Below are 13,583 nucleotides of genomic sequence, written 5' to 3' on the forward strand. Positions count from 1 at the left end.
TTACGCCGCCTCTGGTTAGCTTCCTGTTGTATGTACATACGCTCCAGTCAATAAAATGATAAGAGAAACACTATGTTTTATTTCTAGAAGTGCTTCGTAACAGTAGCCACAGTAGGCACCACCACCTATCTAGTTTTTTAATGGTTTGCATAATTTTTAATTGTCTTATTTGTGAAGTGTCGTATAAATTAAGTTTTTGGTCTTCTTTTAACAGATTTAAAACAAATTCAGACTGATAATAATAAAGAAGAAATGGATTTTTGGTATAATACCTACCTAACTTTCTCCATAGATTGTCTATACCATTTTATATTATACGAAATTCTTTGATACCTACACTGTTGTACGGGTAAATAAAACGTATAATGTAAAAAAGGCATTTTATTAAAAAGAGGAAAATAAAATTACAGACGGTAAACACATTGCGCAACATTTATAAATAAATTGTTGTATTATTTGTATTATACTGAACCACATAACATTATACGTTAACATCTCACCAAAAGAGTACAAATAGACGTGTCATGTAATAATTATTATGAATACAATTATCATATTTAAAATGCTACAAATATTTCATGTATACAACTAAGAACACACTTTTTAGGCCATTTTTGACTTATTTATTCGTTATATTCGACCATTTTGTCGATTAGCGAGGCTTTTCAAGAATTTATGTATTTTTTAAGTATGCCTTTTTTGAATTAGGTAAGCGATAGTAAAAAAGTTTAAGTACATAGAATCTTTTTGAGAGAACAGGGTGATATACCAATATAGGTAGGTGCCAATTATAAAATAAAAATAATTGAAAAATTTGTAGCACATTACAAAATCAGTCACTCGAAACTCAATTTCACACTTACAAATAAGAAATCTACGAGTACTGGTTCAAACTTGGTGGTCACTGTACTATGGCCAAAATTATTTAAGACTAATTTAAAATGTAGGTTTGAAGCTCTAAGCGCAAGTATTTTATTGCACATTAAAAATAACAGCTATTCCAATAAACCTCTGCTAAACTTTTTGTCCAAAAAGTTCCAAAGAAAAATTCCAGAAACCCCCTTTTCCATGGGTTTATTGGAATAACCCAAAATAACAGATCACATTTCGTGCAAAAGCACTTAGGTCACTAAAATAAATAGTTATTCGAGTTATACAATATTCATTTTAAAAATTTTATAACAACATAAAAACAACAAAAACGATAGTATATTCTGGTAACTTTGAATAAAGTTATATATTGTCGTAACTTTGAGGAAATGAGGTAGAGATTTTGTTGAAATTCTCTTTTGATTAAGCTGGCGTCATAGGCAATGTGTGGTGATGACCAATATAAATATCTAATAATTATTTGCATTAGAGATAATGGTTTTGATGGTGGGTTCTAGCGATACCTAAACTAACTCTATATGCCAATATATCAGTGACAGAAAGCGGAAAATTTCAAAAGTATTTTATATTTTCAGCGACGCTTCAGAACCTCTACGTTTGTTTCTCTTAAAACTAGAATTATATTTTTTATTATAAATATATTTGTAAAAAAGCCTATGTATATAATAGCGTACATAAGTGTTGTACTTAGAGAGATTTGTGGTATATATTTTGTTATAATTTAAGTAGATGGTATATTGGTGATGTTTTGTGCAGTTTAAGCGCTTCATGAATCACAACATCCGTATATTCTTGTCGGTGTATGGTGACGAAATGTATGTCCTGCGAAAAAGAAAAAAATATTAATAATCTTAAAATAATAAAAAAATCAATCTACAATACCAAATATTACACTTGACTATGCAAAAAAACCTTTTTAGGCGCACAGTATTGTGGTTTGCCTAAAATAAACTATCTAAACCAATAAACGCAATCAAAATGCTTCAGTTCTGAAGATTGTTAAATAAATTGTGCTACGACACCAAATTCATGCATTTAAATAAATAAAACAGTGGAAACATATGCAAAAAGAAAAACTATTAAGGTAAAATAAATAAAATGTGCTGTTAGTAATAATAAAAAAAATCTGAAGTAGAATTTATAATAAAATCATGCCACACGAAGCTAAAACAGAATGGCGACTACAAACTTTAACATTTTCAAAGAACCTGAATGGAAATTGCTCGTGTATTTTTTTGTGTTTTTTAAATATATTTTTCTTGCAGTCTTCTTGCTTATCTCGATTACTCATTTAGCACAGGGAGCATGGATCTAGAAGAATAACAATATTTAAATAAATATCATGTCGAAATATCTAAAAAAAGTTTAAACAAAATCACTGAAACTCTTTTCATCGACTTAAAATCTTAGTGAATAATTGCAAAAGCTGATGAATGGATGAAATATAAAAATAAGTATAATCCTAACTTTAATTTCATATATTTTTAAGTACCTACATAATCCTGTTACTACATAATATGTGGCAAAATAAGATAATAACTAAGTACGCACTACTAAAATAAAAATATCAAAGCATTTGTGATGAATAAATTTAGATAGTTGTAAAATTATAGATAAGTACGTAGAAAATAAAATATATAAAAAGATATGATGGCAAAGCTCAAAAAGCTAATTTAAACTATGTAAGTACCTTCCATTTCCAAAGCTATGGGAATGTGACCTTTGGCAGCATTAAAAATAAAGTTATTTATAAGCTATAGCAGCATAAAAATAATTTCAGAAGAAGTTTAAGAGACATTGAGTAATTTTCTTTAAATTTATTAATTACCACATAATCATAAGCACATTTTCTATAACATTCTCATAAACTTCCATATATTTTCTGCCTTTTTCTTATCTTTTCATTTATATTTTTATACTTTGTGCCATCATTTTTACTTCATTTGTGATTTTTTTCACCAGATATGTATTATTTTTATGTTTTTTATACTAAGTGCTTTATTTTTTTTAGAAAAAGGCAGATCATTCCCATAAATGATAATAATTAGCTTGAACAAGATGGCATATTGTTTAATTGATGCAGAAACTACATGATAATAATGTGGTAGTAAGAAATGAATGAATGCAAGCACATAGTTATGTATCACCTTTACTGATTTCCTGGCCTCTTGTTGTGTGTTATTGTATTTTAAGTCTAAAGGCTAGCATGTTGTTGTAATGTGCTTATAGTGTAGCCAAAGTGTAGTACAAATGTACATAAAACAATAAGTATACAATAGTTGATGGGAAATTGCACATGATGTAAGAAATTAGAGTTTATGTAATTAATTATCAATCACTATCTCAGGTGTTCTCTGCGCTGCTACAGGAATATACACCCTAAGTGCTTACAGCTCCACATTGTGCACTGAGAATACCGAAAAATATTACTATGAGGTCTCACAGTGCGCGTAGCCGAAAAGAGTGACACACGAACCAATCACATAGCTCTATCTAACGTAGTGCGTTCGATTTGCTGCTTTACTTAAGCAAGCATCGTTTGTGAATAGGTACGGGCGAAAGTTTCCGTTGGAACTATTTGAGTCTATTTATTTTCTTTCTAGCTACAAGAATTTAGACTCTATCCCCCCACTTACAGCTCCATATTGTGCACAGAGAAGTGTAGACAGTACTTGGAAACAATGTAAGTTGCCGATGGGCGTTGCTATACGACTTTGCATCCTATTCCTTGCACTTACAGCTCCATATTGTGCACGGAGGAATGCGGGCAAGTGATTAAAAACAATGTAAGTTGCCGATGGGCGCTGCTACACGACTTTGCACCCTCTCGCTCTGAGAAGTGTCTGGAAATGTTGACTCTATTTCTGTCTAGCTACACGACTTTGTACCCTATTCCTTGCACTTACAGCTCCATATTGTGCACGGAGGAGTGCGGGCACGTGCCGGGCGCGCGCACGTGGCAGTGCTTGTGGCAGCGCAGGTTGCAGTCGCGGCACTCGTAGCCTTGCTTGCCGAGGCGCCGCGCTATTATTCCTCTCTAAAGTCCGGTCGCCGAGCACGTAGAATTTCATCCAGTGACCAGTGACCCAAGCTACCCATCCTTATCGCTCGCGCGTAAATTTCTGTCGCGACTGTGCGACGGGCGGCCGCAGTGAGTGTGTGATAAGGATGAGTAGCTTGGGGTCATTGGACGAAATTCTACGTGCTCGGCGACCGTACTTTAGCTACAGGAATTTACACCCTATTCCCCCCACTTACAGCTCCAAACTGTACATGGAGGAGTGTCGGTACGGCACGTAACTAGAAATTATGCGAGTTGCCAATGGGCGTTGCTACACGACTTTGCACCCTATCCTTCGCACTTATGAAGTGCACTGAGATGTGTCTGGAATTCTTGACTCTATGTCTCTCTAGCTACAGGAATGTACACCCTATCCCTTGCACTTACAGCTTCATATTGAGCACGGAGGAGTGCGGGCACGCGCCTAGAAAGAAACTATGTAAGTTGTCGATATGCCCAGCTACACGACTTTGCATTATCCCTCGCACTTATATTGTGCACTGAGAAGTGACTCTATTTCTGTCTAGCTACAGGAATATACACCCTATCCCCCCACTTACAGCTCCATATTGTGCACGGAGGAGTGCGGACATGTGACTAAAAACAATGTAAGTTGCCCGTGGGCGTTGCTATTAAAGACTTTGCACTATATCCCCCGCACTTAAAGCTCCATACTGTGCATGGAGGAGTCCGGGCAAGTGACTAAAAACAATGTAAGTTGCCGATGGGCGTTGCTACACGACTTTGCACCCTATCCCTCCCACTTACAGCTCTATATTGTGCACCGAGATGTGTCTGGAATTCTTGACTCTATGTCTCTCTAGCTACAGGAATATAGACCCTATTCCTTGCACTTACAGCTCCATATTGTGCACGGAGGAGTGCGGGCAGGTGCCGGGCGCGCGCACGTGGCAGTGCTTGTGGCAGCGCAGGTTGCAGTCGCGGCACTCGTAGCCTTGCTTGCCGAGGCGCCGCGCTATTGTTCCTCTCTAAAGTCCGGTCGCCGAGCACGTAGAATTTCATCCAGTGACCAGTGACCCAAGCTACCCATCCTTATCGCTCGCGCGTAAATTGCTGTCGCGACTGTGCGACGGGCGGCCGCAGTGAGTGTGTGATAAGGATGAGTAGCTTGGGGTCATTGGACGAAATTCTACGTGCTCGGCGACCGTACTTTAGCTACAGGAATTTACACCCTATCCCTCGCACTTACAGCTCCAAACTGTGCATGGAGGAGTGTCGATACGGCACATGACTAGAGACTATGTAAGTTGATGGGCGCTGCTACACGACTTTGCATTATCCCTCGCACTTATATTGTGCGTGCACTGACTATTTCTGTCTAGCTAGAGGAATGTACACCCTATGCCCCGCACTTACAACTCCATATTGTGCACGGAGGAATACGGGCAAGTGATTAAAAACAATGTAAGTTGCCCATGGGCGTTGCTACACGACTTTGCACCCTCTCGCTCTGAGAAGTGTCTGGAAATGTTGACTCTATTTCTGTCTAACTACAGGAATATAGACCCTATTCCCCGCACTTACAGCTCCATATTGTGCACGGAGGAGTGCGGGCAGGTGCCGGGCGCGCGCACGTGGCAGTGCTTGTGGCAGCGCAGGTTGCAGTCGCGGCACTCGTAGCCTTGCTTGCCGAGGCGCCGCGCTATTGTCTTGCTGCATACTTCGCACACGGTGCCGCTGGAATGGGAAACATTCGAATCGTTATCGTAATGAAAAGGTGATGACTTATGGCTCGGAAACGTGGCCTCTCACTATAGGCCTTATACAGAAGCTCAAAGTTGCACAGCGTGCTATAGAGAGGGCTATGCTCGGTGTTTCTTATGAGATCGAATCAGAAATGAGGAGATCCGTAAACGAACTAAAGACGCTGACATAGTCCGATGGATTAGCAAGCTGAAGTGGCAATGGGCAGGGCACATAGTACGCAGAACTGACGACCGATGGATGGTTCTGGAGTGGAGGCCGCGTACCGGAAAACGCAGCGTGGGACGTCCACCCACAAGGTGGATCGACTACCTGATAAAGGTAGCTAAAGGTTCTGGACGCAGGCCGCTACCAACGGGCAACATGGAAAGCATTAGGGGAGGCCTATGTTCAGCATTGGATGTCCTATGGCTGAGATGATGATGAATGAAAAGTTCAACGACAAAATTTCAATCACACAACTTTTGCACAATGCCATCTGTGGGCTGAGTGTGAGTTTACAACAAACGCGCTCATTAGTAAGCGCGGTAAAAAAATAAGTGAAAATTTTAGTTCTTGAAAGTTTCCGCTAGGGGCGCTGTACAATCCGTCATACTTAATGACATTTTAGGCCCCCTGGTTTTCAAATTCAGCTAAACTTGAACGGCTGGAACTCTCTGGATACAGGTTTGTGTAAGTTTCCTAATTCCACCACTTCATTCATTTTCTTTCTTCCATCATCATGTCATTTTGTTTTACTCTACTGCTGCTTCTCTAATTTACGCGAGAGAGTTTGATTCTCTGTTAAACATATTTCTTTAGTTTCATTCATACTAATGTGCCGAATGTAATTTTGCATATTTTAAAAGCCTTTGTAAAAAGTTTCAAGCCCAAGTTGGAATTACGACTTTCGACCTACACACTACACTACTAAGCGCAAAATACGCTGTGATTTCATATAAAACATAAAAACTCGCATCTACAATAATTTCACAACAAAAATATCTCACCCGCTCAGATGTTTAGCGATAAACGTGTGCTCGTTGTAGATATGGAGCTTGACGCCCTTCCGTCGCCACCGGGACCTCTGCGCCACAGTCAGGGGAACCAAGTAGTGCTTCTTGATGCCAGCCTCTATGGTCTCCAGCACCAGGGTAGATGCTTCGTGGATAAACGTCCGGGCGGACGCCGTACTGAATCCGGACACTTCGCTGAGAGAGGACCTTTTGGGTTACATTTTGTTGCGTGGTTTGGGTTACGTGGAATGGATTGGGGTTACGTGGAATGGATTGGGGTTACGTGGAATGGATTGGAGTTACGTGGAATGGATTGGGGTTACGTGGAATGGATTGGGGTTACGTGGAATGGGTTGGGGTTACGTGGAATGGATTGAGATTTAGGGGTAGGTGGATTGAGGTCGTTTGGAAAGGTGTGGTTCGGATTGAAGTTTATGGAATCAGATGGAATGGAATTTTGGTAGATCAAAAGAGAAATTGAAGAATGATTTTTGTGGCGGGAAATGTAGTGCAAAAGTATTCATTATAATAAATGACAAAAGGATTGTAAATAACAGCGAGTGCAAAATCAGAGACAAGCATTTGAAAAAGAAATATAATAATGATATTAAAATCAAAATTCATGAAATAATTTGTAAAACAGACATGCGAAAGATTGAAAAGTAAAATAAAGCGAATCATTCGAGCGTAGTTTTATTAAAAAGTAGAACCATTAGTAAGAAAAACCAGTGTTACCAGATTGCAGTGCGTTTACCCCCAGCGGTTGTGAGTGTTGGTAGATGAAAAAAAGAGAGAAAATGCTCAATTAATTATGCTAATATAATATCCACTCGTTAAATACCCTCGTAATAATATAAAAGCTCTTTATTCTTCTTCAAATAAGATAAATCGAAGAATTAAGATTTTCACTTTTTAGTTTTTTTTTATTATTACAGAGGATATTAAGTTATAAAATGTATTGTAATTATTCTTTATGGCAAGACAGCATTACTTAAAGTTAAAAGCAGTTAGTATAACTACATATTTATTTATGTATTTAGTTAGAATAAATAAATATCATTATTTGTGTATAATGTAGCCTTGCCATGCCACAGCAAAAATTGATTTATTTATATATTTATAAATAATAAGTAGAGAATATAATTTTAAATACCAAATAAATGAATAAGTTTAAAAAAAAAGATTTTTCTGACAAGAAAAGTACCCCCAGTTGATTTTTGATCAATTTTTTGTGAATATTTTTAAACTCTGTAAAATATTTACGTAATTGAAGCAAAAGTCATCACTTGTAACTAAGTCTAGTAGGTATGTAAGGTTTATCATTTATTTACTTTAGGGCTGATTTTTCAATCGTCGGATAACTTTTAACTGAAGAATAAAATTGGCACATTGACAGTTTTAGTATGGAGAATATGTCAAAATGACAAGTTTATTCATCAGTCAAAAGATATCTAAGGATAGAAAAATCTACGATTCCGTGGAGGGTAGTTGAACGGGAAGCATGGTCGATCTGTTTTAATGGTTTCAATTTATTATTTAATGGACTTTAGTGTACAAATTTGGTGTTATTTTGTGTTCTAAAGTGCAGTGAAGTGATAAATTATAAAAAACATTGAAATACTTCGAATTTGAGCGCGCATCGAGTGTCGAGTGGGTTGTCGTATGAACAACCCGCTTTGGACCCGGTGGCGTCTTGAAACCTGCTTTCGGGCATACTTAACTCCACGGAATCCATGAAACATCAATAGAACCGAAACACCCACGTTCTATTGACAACTATGTCAATTTTCACTCGACATTGGCAGAAATAAACCTCCCAGAGAGGTTTGGTTGCCATTAAACAAAAAAAAAAATCTACTCTTAGTCAAAGAGATACGGCAAATATTTGTACAAACATGCCAGTACTATGTGTACAAGATTTTTTTCGCTGGCATATTATGTATCCAATATTGCACTCAATTAATAGACCCACACATCCCCTATAGAGACCATACAAGAAGAATTTTGACCAAATAGCAGCCAATTCCTGAATGACAAGGAGTGTGGACAAGACCGTACCTTCTGGAAGTCCTCGATTCGTCGCCGGATTGCGCGGGCGACGCGCCGGCCGAATATACGTTTCTATTTGGGACGGATAAGGCTTTTTCTGGAAAATAAAAATTAAATACAATCAATAATCAGATACTTAACATGATTTTTATCATCTTGCTTACTGCAGTACCTAATATATTTTAAGTAAAAAAGGATACAATAATTACAAAAATCTTTATTGTGAATCATAGGTGAAATGGTGACATGTTACAATAGTCACTATGTTCCGTTCAAAGAGCATATTATTTGTCAGAATAGTTTAATACAGTTTAAACCTAGAACTATAATCAGGCTAGATGATAAATGCGATGCTGTAGATAATTTATCTAGGCTAGAATTTAAAAGCAATGCGCTGTCCGAAGATAATTAACTATATAACAAGCTTAAAGTCGTTTAAAGAGGCACCTTTGTTTGCAACACCAACAAGTTTAAAAAACATGTAAACGTGCTCAGCAAGTTGTTGTCTATAATTCAAATAATGGCTTTTAGTTTTTTATGCATGACAAGGCAGGTATTTGACCGGAATCGCACCTGGTTTTAAGTGAGATGCAGTCTAGGATGGTACATACCTGCCCTGTAAGTGTCTATTTACTCTCGCCTTGAAAAGGTTCCTCCAAAGTCGTACAAAAGTCTACTTACTACAAATTTTACAATTTTCAAATGCAATACCATTTTCAATTCTATACAGGGTGTTAGGTAAATGGGTATATGAGCCGACACTAGCCCATGTTAACATGGGCATATAAATGGTATGGTGAAGTCAGAAATTTGATATCATCATTTTAATTTTTTAAATTTTCATACGAAATAAATTTTACAAAATCCGATTTGTATGAAAATTAAAATAATTAAAATGAAGATATCAAATTTCTGACTTCACCATACCATTTATATGCCCATGTTAACATGGGCTAGTGTCGGCTCATATACCCATTTACCTAACACCCTATATACTCACCATGGCTGTTTCTCTCAGCGCTGACGCTGCGTATGCGACTCTGGTTGTCTATGTCCGAGTCTGGAAGGTCGAGCGACGCGCCGCGAGTGCGGGAGCGACCAAGTCTGGGAAAATAAGTAATAAATGGTTAGAACTATGCCCCTAGATAAGTCCTTTTTGTTTTGAAAACACCACGTTGGGCGCCAATCACGTTGGACAGTCAGTGTCAAATAGTTTGTAATACCCAAAGTAACTAAAAAATCCGCAACACGTCTTTGTTACAATTGAAATAAGGTTGTGTTGTCAAATTTTTGGCCATTTTGAATGTCACGAGCTATTTGACGCTAACTGGACAACACAATGTACACCAGTGAAACAACACGTTGGGCACCAATGAAACAACACGTTGGGCGCCAGTGAAACAATATGTTGAGCGCCATCAATCACCACATTGGACACACCAATAGAACACCATGTTAAATGGTAATGAAATACCACGTTAGGTGGCACTGACCCACCACGTTGGGCGCAATTAAACAACACGTTGGGCGCCAATGAAAAACCACGTTGGGCGCCAGTGAAATATTGATTATAGAATATCATTTTACGATATTGTGTCATGTTTTTAAAGGCACAATTGTCTACACGGGTGTGACCTCATAAAATGAATGTCTAAGAGTTACTTTGAAGGGGGTTACCTACGTGAGTGCGACAAACGTTACATCGAATTTCGTTTCTTCGAAAACCTTTCTGCGAAGTTACTAAACTGCGACGCCTTGTTATATCGATGCCTTGTTACTGCGATGTTACGTTACATCGAAAAACTTTACTGCGAACGATTTTAATGCGAAGCCTTCTTTATTAGACTTAGCAGATAGATAAAAAAATGAAATTACATACATACATACATAGAATAAAGTGGGCGGTACAAAATTATAGATGAAATAAGATTATAAATACATTACATTTTATTTACTTATTACATATATTTAACAGTTACATCTTTGATTAAATAACATAAGAATAGAAACATAAATATAAATAAATTATAAAATACGACTATAAAATCGTTCGCAGTAAAGTTTTTCGATGTAACGTAACATCGCAGTAACAAGGCATCGATATAACAAGGCGTCGCAGTATAGTAACTTCGCAGAAAGGTTTTCGAAGAAACAAAATTCGATGTAACGTTTTTCGCACTCACGTAGGTAACCCCTTTGAAGGAAAGTGTATAAGTTTATGGATTATTTAAGTAATTAATAAGTAGTTACCTTCTCTTGATGGTGCCGAAGAAGTCTCTCCTTCTCTTCTGGCGGGGGGCGGGCTCGGGGGGCGCGTTCTCTCGGTTCACGTAGTCCCCTTGCTGTGGGATTGTCAACGCTATGTTAAGTTTAATAGGGCACAAATTTCAACGATCATTTTGTTTGGAAAAAATATTTTTTTTCATATGAACAATTTTTTTTTTATTAATGCTGATCTACATTTTATATCCTTAATAATGTTAAAATAATTCCTAATTTACATGTATTACATAGTTATTTCTATGTAAAAGTAAAGTGTAAACAATGAAAAAAGTGTAATAGATGGGTGTCAGTTCTGTTTTGTTTTGTACGAGACGTTTATTTACAGAACTGCTACCTTAAAATTCAAAAAACTTGTGCTTCATTTATGCTGTGCTCTGTATTATCTAGTAGGGTAGTAATAAAATTACAAATAAATATAAATTGTATAATAATATGCGATATAAATACTTAAATATAATCGTTTCAAAATAATATGTGCGTCTTACCATATTTACAAGAATAAAGTGAAGTCATGCGCATAACTATTAGTTAATTAATAAATTAGTTTTAAAAACGACACACTATAAAAATGCCGTTTAGTTGAAATATCATCAAGGTACCTACATGACTTTAGGATTCATTTATGTAAATACCCTTCGAATTCTTCTTTCAAGTCTAGTGGATTGAATAAGAATTATAACCAAAAAGTAGGTGACAATAACTTAAAATGATATTTCAACTGTAGATCATAGCTACTGACTTTTCTGTCTCAGTGGTTAAGTAGACAAAACTGTTATCTAGATCTCTCCTTTCGTACTATCGGCAACAGTGTTAACTGCCCATTGCCAGTCATGTCGTCTCGTTCTATCGCAAAGAATCACCATTTGACGAGAGCGAGAGAAAAAACGGAAATGGATAGTTAGCTCTGTGGCCGATAGTATGTAAACTAAGTAAGGTATTTCGCTCCATGAGACCGTGAAATCGATTCTGCTACAGATATTTCTTTGTTTTAAGGAGCAGGATGGTATCGCTTTTTTAACCAACAACATTATGTCCATATTCTAGTTTGCTTTCCCACCACCAAGTCAAAAAAGTGTAGCTATCAACGGCTTGCAACTCACCGCTTCTCCGTTCTCAGGTATTTTGTCCCCATTTTCTTTTATCCTCACACTTTTTCCTGGAGATTGGTTGGGGGTGACCGACTTTTGTTTCACACCCTCCTCTACCTCCTCTATGGGTTTCTCTTGGGCCTCCTTGTCTATGACCTCCCGTTCCCGTTCGACTTCGACGAATTTGCCGGAATCGGTTAGTTCAACCTTTTTGTGAGAGTTTTGGAATGTTAGTGTAAAACAAACAACACAAAATTGGACGTCATTTTACTAGGAATTGGATTAACTACTTTTAAAATTTAATTTATTTTAGTGAAATGGCACTAAAAAGCTCCGTTTTCTCATCATGACAGGAAGAGCTGTATAAATAGAGAATGCTAATATTCTTTATAAAAATGGCATTTATGAGAAGTACCTACATTACCTTTTTCTTCCTTATACAATTATAAGATTCCAGAATAATCTCTGATAAGATTAAGACTCAGTGAAATGACATCCAAAATGATAGACTGACTAAACTAGGGCATGGAACATGCTGGAAAAACTAGCTAGGTCTGTACAGAAGGGACTGTATAAAAATGCAACTTTACTAACACAAAAATACAGTTGGGTACTTTTCATCGATAAAAAGATATTAAAATTAAAGTAGGTAATTTATGTTATTTATTTCGATAAAAAGACCCAATCGTTATTTATTATTAAAATGAACATGAACCCACCTTTATAGATTTCTTCGGCTCCTATAATTTCAGGTCATGCACCACGCAGATGAAAAAAAAAAACAAAAATACGTTAACACGATCACTCTACTCTTTGGTGGTAATTTTGAAACATCATTGCATTATTGAAACAAAAAAAAAAAAACAAGAAACAAAAGAAAGAAAAATAAGTAAAGAAAATAAAAAATAACGTAAGGGACATGTTACATAAATGTCTCAAAGTTACCACCAGACAGTGTTAAAATGACATTATAATAAAACCTATTTTACAATACAGTTAGGCAATGAATAAATCGTTTTCAAACGATTTTACAAGATTATGATATCACACAATTAATTATGGGGGTGGACAAATACAATCACTCCTTTCACACACGAACTCTCACACTCACAGAGTTAAACTAACGAAATTTAAGTTTTTAATAAAAAACACAAATACCTAGTCTAAGAATATCTGTTCTGATACCTTACGTTTAGTTCTTTAGAATCTTAAACCCTTTCTAAAATACCATACATACGTACTTCTAAAGACTACTCCCTCCTGGATTAGACTGCCCCCTTACCCCCTGGAATCAAATTCCCCTGGTACACCTATCCCAACAAAGGTATCCCTACCCCTTCTAGATCAGACTAACCCCTCCTAGATCAGATTACCCCCTCTGGATTAGACTACCCTCTCCCCCTGGAGCAGACTGCAGCCCTCTAAGATCATACTGCCTATGTTTATGTATGCCTATCCTCTGTACGGAGTGTATGATGAGCGTGGTCCAGA

The 13,583-nt window shown here is 36.9% G+C and overlaps 1 protein-coding gene across 8 annotated transcripts in view; it reads right to left on the minus strand.

The window, feature by feature from the left end:
- Positions 1-368: 368 nt before the first annotated feature.
- LOC135084410 (C2 domain-containing protein 2) overlaps positions 369-13,583 on the minus strand; it is a 101,765-nt gene continuing 88,550 nt past the window's right edge. For 2 of the 8 annotated variants that reach the window (XM_063979191.1, XM_063979187.1), the window contains exons 13-21: positions 12,812-12,832; positions 12,105-12,299; positions 10,972-11,063; positions 9,722-9,825; positions 8,731-8,818; positions 6,667-6,879; positions 4,811-5,650; positions 2,100-2,202; positions 369-1,713 (exon numbers count right to left, since the gene is read on the minus strand). In XM_063979191.1, coding sequence (XP_063835261.1) covers positions 5,494-5,650; positions 6,667-6,879; positions 8,731-8,818; positions 9,722-9,825; positions 10,972-11,063; positions 12,105-12,299; positions 12,812-12,832 — 870 coding nt within the window. In that variant the 3' untranslated portion in view covers positions 369-1,713; positions 2,100-2,202; positions 4,811-5,493. Of the gene's footprint in view, positions 1,714-2,080; positions 2,203-4,810; positions 5,651-6,666; positions 6,880-8,730; positions 8,819-9,721; positions 9,826-10,971; positions 11,064-12,104; positions 12,300-12,811; positions 12,833-13,583 lie in introns of all 8 variants that reach the window. The other 6 variants (XM_063979193.1, XM_063979188.1, XM_063979189.1 and 3 more) reach the window with 6 other exon arrangements.

This window comes from Ostrinia nubilalis, chromosome 26, assembly GCF_963855985.1.
Source record: "Ostrinia nubilalis chromosome 26, ilOstNubi1.1, whole genome shotgun sequence".
Lineage (NCBI taxonomy): Eukaryota > Metazoa > Arthropoda > Insecta > Lepidoptera > Crambidae > Ostrinia > Ostrinia nubilalis.